This window comes from Ischnura elegans, chromosome 10, assembly GCF_921293095.1.
Source record: "Ischnura elegans chromosome 10, ioIscEleg1.1, whole genome shotgun sequence".
Lineage (NCBI taxonomy): Eukaryota > Metazoa > Arthropoda > Insecta > Odonata > Coenagrionidae > Ischnura > Ischnura elegans.
This window is the reverse complement of record NC_060255.1, coordinates 77,467,850-77,481,494: the sequence shown is the minus strand read 5'-3', so window position 1 is coordinate 77,481,494 and position 13,645 is coordinate 77,467,850. Positions and strand designations below refer to the sequence as shown.

The 13,645-nt window shown below is 36.6% G+C and overlaps 1 protein-coding gene across 7 annotated transcripts in view; it reads left to right on the top strand.

Annotated features, from left to right (window-relative positions):
* LOC124167167 (GRAM domain-containing protein 2B-like) overlaps nt 1-13,645 on the top strand; it is a 648,383-nt gene that overhangs the window by 155,794 nt on the left and 478,944 nt on the right. For 6 of the 7 annotated variants that reach the window (XM_046544977.1, XM_046544974.1, XM_046544976.1 and 3 more), the window contains one exon: nt 7,986-8,093. In XM_046544977.1, coding sequence (XP_046400933.1) covers nt 7,986-8,093 — 108 coding nt within the window. Of the gene's footprint in view, nt 1-7,985; nt 8,094-12,748; nt 13,066-13,645 lie in introns of those variants that run through there. The other variant, XM_046544981.1, reaches the window with a different exon arrangement.

The window sequence follows — 13,645 nt, the reverse complement described above, 5'->3', positions numbered from 1 at the left end:
CGGGTCATCTTCATTGTTGAGGAAAGTTCTAGTTTAATTTTGAATCGAAGTTATTGAACACATTAAACCTTTAAGAAGTGTATTCAAGCCATCTTTTTTTAGGTTCCTAAGCGACCAGTCAATAGGTGGGGAATATGCTCATTTCTTCGTTTCTTTATTTATTCAAATTGAGAGCTACGTTTGGTAGCTTGTCTAAATACACGCGTGGATATGTACACTTGTTCAATCTTTCCTTTAAGATATCTTACCAATAGAAAATTATAAGTAAATAGAAAAATATAAGAACCATATTATGGACGATGACAGCGATTATATGGAAGAAGAAAGATAAACTGATTCTAAGTACCGTTTACCTTGTCCATCGAGAATTTTTTGTCTTCTATCTTTTCATATTCCTTTCTTTCTCTAGTTTTAGTGATAAAATCTCTGATAAATAACAGAACAATCTCTAATTTAGTCTTGCTAGTGAGCCATGCTTCTATATTTCTCTTTTTTAAATCTAGCAATGATTGGCGAAAAAGCAAAGAGCTCTATGTCTCATTACGCTTCCTGAGTGTCGTTTGTTTCGTTAAATGGCTTCGCAATGCTGCGTGCATGACAAATTCTGCCAAATGCGTCTTGCTCCCTCTTTATGATGCAGAAGTGCCGCAGTCAGCCGATGGAAGCGCTGAAGTCACGGCGGAGATCACTGAGCAACAGAGTTCGCCAAGGATACGAGGATACCTTGACCAAACCTCGACTTTATCGGAAACAATTGTAGTCGACTTATAAAGTGAGAAAAATCTGAGTAGGTGAATTTTTGCAAAGTCATTGCGAATTTTAAGATTAAAAACAGGAGAATTACGTGTTTCTTTCAGTGTCGTGTCGGATTCTTTGCTTGCTCAAGATAAATTCATAGCGATACACTTTTCTTCCTAAAATATATCAGCCTATGACAATATTAGACATATTTTATATAATTATGACATTCACGGGACACATAACTCTAGGGATAAATAAACTTGTTTCCATGAGAGGATCATTAAATTAACTATTTACCAAACTTTAGTCTCATTAGACATTTTAATCCATGAAATTGATAAAACTCGTACGCTTAACTTTTTCTAATAGGATGCGATATAACTTGTCTCGTTACTATTAAGGCTGATAATGACTTTAGAAAGACTTACATAATAATGGATTTACTTTGATTGGCGATAGTAAACAGAATTTTTTCTAACGAAATTTCATCTAAATAATTGTAATCCTAATAATATGAAATTCTTTGTAATTTTCATGTTGATACGAATTTGCTTAGTAATTTAAAAATCAACCTTAAACAATCGCACATATGAGTCGGCTTCTTAGCATCCGCTTCATAAGATAAAAAATTATAATCAATAGCCAATTGTAATCTCCACGTTGGAGAATTTTAAGTTTCCATTCTTAATGGAATTGGAAATAGCCTCTTACTTTTAGCCCTCTTCTATTTAAGCCCTAACATGTACAGTTTTGTGGCTTAAACGGTAAGTAATCACGCTCTTAGTTCTTTAAACAGGTAGCATCTAATCCATCTTCTGAGAAAATATATTTTTTTCTCCTATTTATTTTCAGAATTCATTCACAGGAGGTCTGTGTTAGCCAGAGCTAACTAACTAATTATTTTTATTTTTTTACCTTATTTTTTTCGGAGGTTACTCAATCTTGGATATAGATCGTAAATAATTAAACTCTTGGTCACTTGATAAATGCGATGGTGTTTGGCGTAACATGGTGAAACTCCTTCATGATGCACAAAGGTTAAGAAAAGACTTAGCTGTTTCACAAAATAAAATATATTTGCGACCGGTTTCGATACAGCGTATCATCATCTGGCCTGGCCAGATGATGATACGCTGTATCGAAACCGGTCGCAAATATATTTTATTTTGTGAAACAGCTAAGTCTTTTCTTAACCTTTGTGCATCTTGGTCACTTGGTTATCGTGATGCGTTTTCAATAAAATGACACAAATCTACCAAGTTAACACTTACGTTTTACGTTTCAGCGTCGCAAGGTAATCAATTTATCCCGATGTATGCAATGTATACTACAAGGAGCATTCCAGTTCCAAGGCCTCCGATTTTTTTCCAACTGGCTACTCGCCCGAAAACTATGAAACTAGTATTACTTCTCGATGTAATATCCCTAAAGGCGTACACATTTTTCACTAAGTCGACACCGTGATTCAATGATGCCGGCGAAGATATGGAATGTGTTCGTTCTGTTTTCTTAAAATGCCGTAAAATTTTCAAAGCAAGGCAGGAAAAATCGACAGATGTCAACTACTAACCATTAAATACTATAAATATTGGCCTTAATAATCTGATGATTAACAAATTCAATTAATATGAAGGCATAAATCGAATAATTCAAACATAATTCCTAGAGAAATACTTGGTCTAATAATTTATAGCATATACTTATTACTGTCGTATCTATATAACACCTCATACAAAAACATCCCATTCCTGTGATATCCGAGGACTTTTTTAAAAGTACATTTGATGAATCAAGCTGAATCTATAAAAATTTGTTTAAATATAACAATGCGGTTTTTTCTAAAGAGTGACTAACTAATACTTAGTGCATTAATATCTTTAATCTCTTAAACACGGCTTAGGAATCAACTAATATGGCGAGAAAATCTAATAGAATTGAAATAGTTCTGGAAACAGTTGCACATTTTCCGAAGCCATTTTATTCTGCTAAAATTTATCATAACTTACATTTGGACTGTACTTCTCAACGGAAAAGAGGCATGGACAGAATAACAGCAGCAGAAAAGTCAGGAGCGGAGAAATTTGAAAGTTGTTGCAAAAGAGGAATGATGACGATTAAATGCATCGACCGTTTGAGCGACTAGAAAGTCTCAAGAAGAGCTGGTGAAAAGATTAGTCTTATGAAAACTAATGGTTTTGGAAAATATGCAACTGCTTTCACAACTATTTCTATTCTCCAAGATGGATGGAGGGAGAAAAATTGGGTTCACTTGCCCATGGTTACCGACAAACAAAATTGTTTGAGTTGCTCTTTTATTTGATGAATCATTTATAGCTGTCAATTAAGTGCAATTAATACTAAAAATCGTTAAAATCCTGCTGCTCATTTTGAAACACCCAGTATATGGAGCAGATAAAGATGTATATGAAAGAGGCAAAATAGGTGGGTTTGAAGAAAAAAAGCTGATAGGATATAGCAGCGTTTTAATTCAGTCAACATATCTTACGATTGTTAACTAGTGATGATGATAATTTCATCCTCTAATGTAGGGTGCTATGATCCCAAAAAGAGATACGCCTATCTGAAAATTACAAGAAAGCAGCTGAATATAGCACTTTGTAAACCAAGTAGGTCAACTGAGATTATTCTTCCACATCTTACTATAAGTTTGTTTGTTTGTTTGCTTACTTAAAGCCCATATTGGTCGCCCCCCGTTGGTAAATCCCTTGCAAAGTACATGTATGGGTAGCAATCACACATTAACCAGAGTAGCTCATCTTCAGTTGGATGGGACATTTATGTACTCTTCCGCGGGTGGTTGTTTTTGTAGTTACGGGTGACTCCGCGAGGGTCCGCTACTATAGCCATTTTCGCCGGAGTGGCCGGCCTTCTTCCAATCATTGGTACTCAATTGTCAATCTGGATCAACCCAACTGACTCAACTCAACTGTACCTGTATGAATTCTATCATCATCTCAGAGACCTGAAGAAGCCGAGCGCAATATCGGTGAAACTGGCGTCTGAAGAAGACGAACGCGAAATCTTGCTCGAAAGACCTCTCTCTTCACAGTTTTATAGGAAGTTAAGAGGACACATTACTTCCACTTAACCGGTCGTCTTGTCTATTTTGGTGGCGCCGGTATGCAACAAAAGGGGAGAGGCTAGGACAAATGATAAACTAGGAAAACTAAAGCTTGAAGAGGTGAAATAGTTGTCACCTAGGAAGCCGAATTACCAACTATGGGCGAAGCATGAAAGAAATGGCCATTAGAATAGCGCAGGCAAAGAGGGCTTTCTACAAAAAGAAGATTCGCCTCAAAGCTGAAAATGCAAGCATAGAAGTGAGTGAAAGTATTTATTAGATGCTACATATGGACCATGTATCTATGGGATCGAGGGTTGGACGTTGACAGTTGCGGAGAAGTCAAGGATGGAAGCACTCGAAATGTGGTGCTACTGTAGAATGATGAATTTCAAATGGATTGACCGAGTTAAACCATTAGGAGGATATGGGACAAATTACTTGGTTACATTATGAGACATGATAGCGTGATGAAAACAATCGTGGAGGTGGAAGGGAAGAAGGGCAAGGGATAGTCCCAAATGAGTTACATTGGAGGTTATAAAAGGTGTAAACGATAAGAAATACGTCACTATGAAAAGGCTAGTATATAGGAGAGCGGAATGGAGAGCTGCGTCAAACCAATCGTTGCATTTTTGACGAATGATGGTGAATAATACTTGTTTTATAATTACACTCTCATATAGATATTTTCAAGATTCTGAAATTTTAAGGATGGATACGCTTATTCCTCATCAACATCTCCATGAACCTTTATCGTGAAAAGTTTACCTCCTTGAAAAGGCTTAGATTTAATTTCCATATTTAAGACCCACAGGGATATGCTGACAAGGATCTCCTCAAAATTGTATGGTAATAATCTAATCTCCACCAAGTATGAAATTCCCCATGAAATAATCATTTGGCTGAACCGGAATCAAACGTGGATCTCCCGATTGTTGATCAGTTATGCTATCAGTTACCAGGCTTTGTGGTATAACTATTTTTTCAAGGCCAATTTAATCCCTGATGGCAATGCCCTTACACCCGTGCGCGTGACTCCGTACAAAGGTTTGGTTCATTGAAAGCTTTTTTAACCTTTTAAGGTCGATTTTTTTATTAAAATATTTTTTTGATAATTTTTAGGAAAAAAATAATTTGCGGGATTGATAATGACGGCACATTACGCGATTTTTTAGTTGGAATTTGTTGAAAGACAATTCTGGTGAACTGAAAAAGAGACTTTTCTTTCCAAGTGTAATTGTGCGTTTGCCTCCTCAATTTTTTACGATGCACTTATTTAAAATAAGGTCGGTCATGAAATACGCGTTAAAGCAGTCAGCATGTGAACTTTTTGGCTTCTAAGACTTGTAGGCAGTATTTATAAAAATCATACTAAACTGCGGGTTGAGCCAAGATGAACGAATGCCATTAGTGGACCTTTTAATCTTCTGAAATATATCGTTCAGGAACGAAAAAAAGGTGCAACAGATTGGGTCAAAATTGATATTCGTAACACAAAAGTATCATTTAAAGCCTAATTTAGCATCATTTAAGCTTCTAATAGCATGAAAAACAACAAAGAAGAAGAAGAAGAAAAAACTATAAACTCTATTGAGCCGCAATATACTCTTTGAAAACCTTATTTATAAGAGAAATTTAATAAATAAATAGTTTAATTATAAAAGAGAGTTAATTTTACGCTTCTTGGACCGAGGAAATATTCAATGAAACATGAATCCATTTCAAGGCAAATTGAATGAAGAGGCAATGCATTCCAGCAAATATCTAGCGTCGCGTCGTTAGTGGGCCCTCACATTCGTTAGTTAGGTACATAGTGGTTCTCCAATTGTTTTTAAAGGTAAATAATCTGCCATTGTGCCGGGGAAAGCTCTCATTGGAGAAATATTTAATATTTTCCTCACATCAATGAAATATATTGGATTTAGATGCCCAATTCATTTTGATTCCTTCTTTTCTCATCAGATAAGTTGATTCAATTCTTTTTAGTACCGTTTTTCTCGTCATTTGCCACAAGAACTTAGTCGATACGAAATCGTTTCAGGTTTACGTGGTGGAAATACGATACATCCCAGAAAAAATAAAAACAAAAAATGATGATTTCCACGCTACAATATATTACTCCACTACCGACCATGGTTTAGACACTATGGCAATTCCAAGGTCAGCTTGAAAATGAACTTGTGTCAAAATCATGGTCGGTAGTAGAGTAAAATATTAAAGTATGCAAATTAGCATTTGTTTTATATGTTTTATCATTAGTTGATATGGTTGATTTATTTTCCGGTAAATTATTCGGATGAAGTTGTCTCGGGATTTCCAAGGTGTTTCCCCTGGCGACTCGATATTCATCATTTAGTTCTCCTTAACTACCAACATTTAGGGACAGGAGCTATCCCTTCGTTGTGTTCCACGTGCCAGGCCATAGATCCCCTGGAAAAGAATGAAAATACTATTTATATTAATAAAAATAAGACTCGTTCTAGAACTTAAAAAACTTCAGCAAATTAAGTTGACAAATCCTTGGTCTCTCCATTCTTTAATATTTTATTTAAATGGGGAACTTTTGAAAGAATAATGATTTCATACGTAATACTAGCAGAGATAAAAATGCTATTTTCCTTACTTTTTCTTACTTTTATATTATTACAATCTACTGTAAAGATAACTACTATTGGTTTGCGAAAATGGATTTTTTTTAAACTTTATGTTTTATAATTTCAATTCCTTCATTATTGATTAATTAAAATATGCTAAAAATAAAATTTCAAAAATGTATTTGTATTTCTCACGCTTGTATAATGTAACAGTGCGATGTTCTGGGATAGTATTGCCAATTTATAAGTTTTAATTCGGATTGTTCATAATATGAAATGGTTTTATTTTAATAACACTGTTAGCCAAAGGTGATGATTTTTAATATGCGAATTTACACTAGTAAGGTTTTCCGTTTTTTGAGTTCCACTTGAATGGATTTGATTTAATTCTAGGAGGTAAATGAAAATGATATTTGTTTCATTGGTTATGTTTGTATTTTAAGATGTCTCTTTTTCACATTTTTTTCCGTAAGAAATGTTCTGATTTTCAATTTATAATAGCGTTGCAGTATGTGCGTATGCTCCCTTAAAGCTTTAAAATTTGAACCTGTAGATGTCCATGCAACCAAAGAAGTTCGTTAATTTTCATCCAAACAGCTTATTTCGATGTTTCTTGAATACTCTTTGGAAAAGTAGCAGTTTAAAATAATGATTTCTGTTTACTAATCTTAATGATTTCATTCATTCTGTTGCCACCTTGATTTTCCACCCGACCCAACAAAAGATAAAACATTTATTCCGCATGAGATCCTCCTCTGTGAATAACAACCTTTCCCGTCTTTGTCAGTACGTTGATGCTGTGTACATCATGTACAGATTCTCGTTAGTTACCCAGTATATACCCCAAATCTTTTGCACCTCATTGAACCCTGTAGCACGACCCCAACTCAATTACAAGAGTATCTCCCAACCCACAAAACAAAGTGTTTACCACAGCAGTATTTCCATTCCTTGAGATAATATTACCCAATTCACAAATTTGATATACACCGTATATACTTAAACATTATTTATGTACAGGGTATTTCTGAATGAATAACGGGATATTAGTGGCTTTATTCTAAAATTAATAGTTGACATGTATGTATAAACGATAAATCAAATGAGAGAACAATTCAAAAAAAATTTTTGTACACTAATGTCAGTGGAAAAATAGAATTTTCACTATATTCCGAGAGAGAGAGCACTATTAGGATAATTGGTATGCTGAGCATACATTAATCTGCGTCATTTATTTCATCTGCGCAACCACGATTGAATCCTTCAATTATTTCAAACAAGCAGACCAAATAATTGCCTGCTGCGTGAAGAGCGATACTCGCAAAACAAAATTAGTGGAGTTGTTCTTTCATTGGTGTATCATATATATGCAATTCTAAGTAAAATTATTTAAAAAGCATAAAATTGCCTGAATTCATTCGGAAACACCATGTATAATTAATTCCTCCAACCAAATTTCAACTTAGGGGGTTTTTCCTCCGAGGTACATGTAATAATTTGCGTTTGAAGAAAGAATGTTGTTAGTATTGTTCGCCTGCTGATGTGTGGCTGTTTTTATGGGTCAGGGCGCCGCCGCCTGCGGCGCCACCGCTGCTAGTGGAGGACCCGCCCTCCAGCGAGGAAGTGGACGACGACGAAATCAGAGTCATTGTCACGGCGGCGAGTCTTCATGGGTGAGTGATAACACGACCTCAAGGATTGCCAACTTGAAAAAACAATGAATGAAATGTCATAATTATGTCCAGCAAACCCTCATCATTCGCGGTCGCATTTACGTTCCCATAGCTTCTCGTCCTGGGAGAATATATGATTTTCAAAGCATACTTACACAATTAGTGACCCCTACTCAAGGCCTTTGCGAAAAAAATGGGGGAGAAGGGAGGTTCATTTATATTGGGGTAATATTTCGAGGGGTTCCCGTGATAGTACACCTAAGTGGAAGCATCATCTCCGCCTTACCGGTATATTTCATGGTGTATTACTAGTTAAAAAATTGTGCTCTCATCTTGAAAATTTCATATTAGGTATGTAGGAGAGGTACTTTCAAACATTTTCACATATCCCAAAACTTAAACTTTTCACATCAGATATTAGATTTATATTCAGTGGCGGATCCAGTATAAGGTCAAGGGGGGATAGATGGGGTAGGCTAGGGCAGGGTCGCAGCTAGAAATTAAGGTTAAGGAGGGGTTTTCGTCGCAATCTATACTGGAGGGTCTGGTGGATATGGAATACCTGCCAGAGTAAGCGGGAGGTGCGGGGAACCTCCCCCAGAAATTTTTTTAAATGAATGGTTCAAAATGGTGGGTATTACGGCTATGTGAATATTTTGATGCTTTTTTTGAGAGTCATCCGTCCCCATGATATAAGTGACAAAATTTGTCACATTTAAATATTTCATTAAATAAATTCTGAGCTTGCCCCCCTTGCCTTGTCCCCCAAAATCCCCGTCGCTTCTCCACTGGGCTCCGGTACGTTACGAAAACTTTGACGATGCCGAGGCCTGTAACAACACTTTAAAATATTCTCAATGATAATTTTCGAGGGAATTGAGTTTTTTAAACAAAAATTTACGTACATTTTTAATAATTTTGCCTCATATTAATTTTCTAAAATGCATAACGTTTTTATTTCTCACTATGAAAGGTCCAAGAAACCTTTCCTTTCTTGTGTATATCCGACAACGGAACAAAATTATCATTTTCTCATCTGTAAATTGAATACCCCAGGGAGGATATATAATATCTCCCTTAGCCCCCCTCTGAATCCGCCACTGGAAATATTTATATTTGACATATATCAAAACACCGAAAAATTTCTCCTTGACGGAATCTGAAATTTTCAAGATGATAGTTAAAATTTGAACTAGTAATTCGCGAAAAAGAAGTACAGAAAATGCCCGGTTTAAGCGGAAACGATGCGTTCTCATTAGAAAGTATATCCCTAACAATATTGTGAGCTTGGACCCCTAGATACCCCCTTCTAGCTACGACCTCAGCCCTTTTTGGATTGAATGAAACATTTCGGAATTAGACATTGTGGCCTACTCAATATTCACCACTGAGACTCACACGGATTAAACTTTTCAACACCATTTCAAGATATTTTCGGCAAAGCTACCTATTTCTGACAAAAAATCAAAATTATTCCCAATTTTTCTATCTTCCAACATTCCAAACGGAAACTTGATTACGTATCAATGCAAATTTAGAATTATTAATTACGCGAATATCGAGGTTTTGCTGTTTCGTTGCTTTGTTAATTGTCTAAAGCTAAGATTTTTAAGTAAAGATATGTACTTCTCCGCAAATATCGGACATTTAAACTGTAAACTATTGACTCAGCAAATTATTTTTCGTTTTGCCAAATTGTAATCTGAGTTGATTTTGATTAGTTTAATGTTCTTTTCATTTGTGGTCCCCCATTAGATATGGTAAAGGTAATGACAAGAATAAGAATCTCCTGAGATTCTAAGGATAAAAATTGTGTTAAGTCTATGTTACGTATTTTTTTGCTGTGACAAAGAACAATGCATATCGTGTATACTTTCCATTAGAATACTGGAAAGATATTCTGTGTTTGAGAAAAAATTGACACAACTTAGGCTTATTATTTACTGTTTACCGGCATATTCCAGAGCGGTTATTTTTATATTATTTTTTAATTTCATCATTATTATGAAATCTAAGAGGATGAGAGAGGTTCAGATTTGGTGTAGAAATAAGAAACAAAACATCTTTTTATTTTGTTTTCTTTCCGAAAAATGTGACGATAAAAATTTTTTTGTTGACAAAAATGCCATTTTGGAAGTACTTGTTATTCAGCTGTTTTTTTATTTCATCAAAATACTTCAAATGGTGTTTGTTAACTTTGAAAGGGAAATTTCTGCACATTTTTTTTAACAAAGCGGGAGGTCAAGGATCAAGTCCTGACCGAAGTGGGCAGTAAAGATACAAATTTAGTACCACTTTTTGACGTTCTTGCGATTTCCTAAGCGAGGAAATATACCCGCTTTGAATGAATGAATAACTTATCAATTTCCTGAGGCTAAACACCTTCAAAATAAAATATTAAAAATTTTGTGTGCAACGCAAATAGAAAAATCAACATTTTTGAACTAACATTGTGAAAAATCAAAGATAAATTAATACATTTTTCACAAATAAAAGTCTGAATGCAAATTATTTTGGGATTCATTTAACAACTTTCATATGCATACTTTTTTAAAGCTAACAATAGAAGAACTGCACTAAAATAATTTTATTAAATATGCAAACTCAACTAATACAAGAAATTACTACACTACAAAATGATAACAACATTTAGTGGTCAGAAAGTAACATATTATAACACTCCATCTTATTACTAGCAGCATAAGAACATTTTCATACTTTTTTGGCTGGGTGTTCCAGAGATGAGACGAGGTTATCAAGGAAGAATTTTAGAACTTCGTTGTGCGATGACTAGGAAAATAAATATACCCAAGATCAAATCGAGTACACATATCCCTAGTGGAAGGTTTCACGGAAAACATGTCGAATAAATATTACGGGGATTTTTCTTTAATAAGCCATTCAAGTAGAATGCGAGAAAATAATAATTTCAGTATATAACAGCTCTGCAGCAGTCATATTCAATTCATTACCCATGAATTACATCAACAATTTCTATGTAGTCATTAATTCCAAAAAAGTATCAGAATCAGCTCATTTCGGTGAAACTTAAGAGCCAAAGTTTAATCCTTTCCGCAGGCATGTGCTTTCTAGGTCTAGGTCTAGGTCTAGGTCAAGTTGCCGGAGGGATGTTGACTCCAGGTAATTTACCTGCTTTGCGGATTTTATTTTTTCCGCAAACTAGAGGGGTGCACGAAGAAAAACTTTGTTGGGTTTTGGTGGATAATTGGATGGTGACGTAGATGCAGTAGCTTTCGGCAGCGCTTTTGCTCTAGAGAACTTAAATTTAGTACGTTTTCCACGATGCGCAAACAAGAAAATCTAGGTTGCTTCCTTTGCCGCGTTAAGATTGTTGTGCTATGGAACTCGAGTATAGTCTGTAAAAGTTTCAGGAAAGTATATGTTAATTCCATTACTGACTTCGTCACCGCATAGTTTTCGTTTGTGAAGGATTTGCCCAGGGTACAAGTAGGGGCGGATTCAGCATTAAAATTTGGGGGGGAGGGGTCATTACCTGAGTCCGGGGAATATGGAATACCCCCCGGGATATTTCATTCAGGGGCACATATCCAGTGGGAAGTTCTACTATCTACGATAAATACAACTTATCAAACTAATGAAAACTTAGAAAAAAATGTGAAATTGGGGGCTTCATGACCCCTATTAACCCCCCTTAATTCACTCCTGGCTCTAGCATCGAAATAATAATATGAATGCACGAACTGACCTGGTTGAAAGACTCTATAGCCTTCACTAATATCAAGAACGCTTGATCTTAAATTAAAAATGACTTCCAAATTCCACGAGGGGAAATAGCTTAAAATGTAATTCAATAACATCCCGAATACATCTGAAACTGAACTTTACATAATATGGCTAACATATGGGGAGTACATAATATGGTTGACGTGGGGAGTCAGGGAGTAAGGAATGTCACCCGGAGAGTTGGTCATTTATACAGTAGGGAGAGCAACTCTCTACGATAAATGAAACTCTCAAGTATTGGACTTGCGACCACGCATTTGCACATGTACTCCTGCATTATTTCCGGAAAAAGAATCACTTTTAAAAATATCAACTCATGTAAATGTTGCTATGTTGATAAATTTGTCTCGTTAGCAGATAAGTCTTAGAATTATTAAATTGAGCTCGTATTATGCGAGTGCAAATAAAATTGACAACAATTTGAATTTTTAAAATCGCACAAAAAATCAGCTGAGTTCATACGCGGAATCCATTCAACTGATCATAAAGCGGTGTGGCATCTGTACTGTAAAGTCCGTACACGCGATTCTGATTTAGCTAGGACTATACCCTTACCACCACAGACACCGGCAAGCCTTCCTCGATTGCTTTTATCACATCCAGTTCCTCACAATGCAACCTCCCAACTAATTGATAAAGGCTTGTTGCATTCACCTCAGTAAAAACGTCCACGTGACTTTCGATATCTGCACACGGCGATATCCTATCTCCCCCATCCCCCGGGAACGGTCGTCTGCGGAGATATCGCCCTCACATTCGGTGAGTGGATAAGGGCTATGCTATCTCTGTTGCCCCACCTAGGCAGCACGTCGAGTCGACAACGCTTATCTCAATCTCTATTATATTATGCCTCACCGGGAGACACCTGCAGGCCCCGAATCGAACTTCCCATTAGCTTCCTCGAAAAACCTCAAGGCTAGATGTGACAGTTTGTTTAACCTGCCTCTCAGTTGGCCTTTGTCGACCTAATGACCTTTCGGACCGAAAGAAGAGGCTGTGGATCTCTTTAGGCTGCTGCAAGTCGGTAACCTTTTCCCCGGGGTTCGTTCCGAGCAGAGTGGGGAAGCAGGCCTTCGGGGAGCACCTCCTTCGACGCAACAGCTGGACTTTATCTCTGTAAATTGCCGGACGGTCGTCCCAAGATGGCGGCGGGGCGCAATCTTCAACGAAGTTCGAGCCTACCCAACTGCTCGACGTTTGTCAGGAGGTAATTGCTCAGAGTGGATGCGGACGAGTGCGATTTGCGTTTTCTTTTGCGCATCCCTATCCGATCTTTGCGTGTGAAAGGAGATCCATGATTGGCTGATTCCATCGGTAGCACTTGTTTTCTTGTTATATATTATCTCGGTTGAAAATTTTACTTTCTTACATTTAACACCCACGTAGATGGAGAGTTATTATTATAACCTAACTATGTATAGGCACTTCATTGACTAGCTTTTCCATTTTCCGGAGGGAAACTGAAGTTTAGAGTTTCAATGTGTGGGGGCTGTCGGGCGGCCAATGAGGAATACTTTTTCACAAATTGAACGAAACTGTCTTTCATTAGCATCGCACAAAGAATAATACATAATGGACCGCGCCATACACACACGCGTCCACCATAACGGTACTATCACGACCTTAGACCATATAAGAACTTACTTAAATGGTCTAAGATCACGACCCTCTTTTCCTCTACCATAACTCTTAATTCTCCCACCAGAGGGCTCCCAATACCAAGTGCTGCCATCTAGTGGGGGACATTACATCAGTGCCGCCATCTAGTACACAATAATGCAACAAAT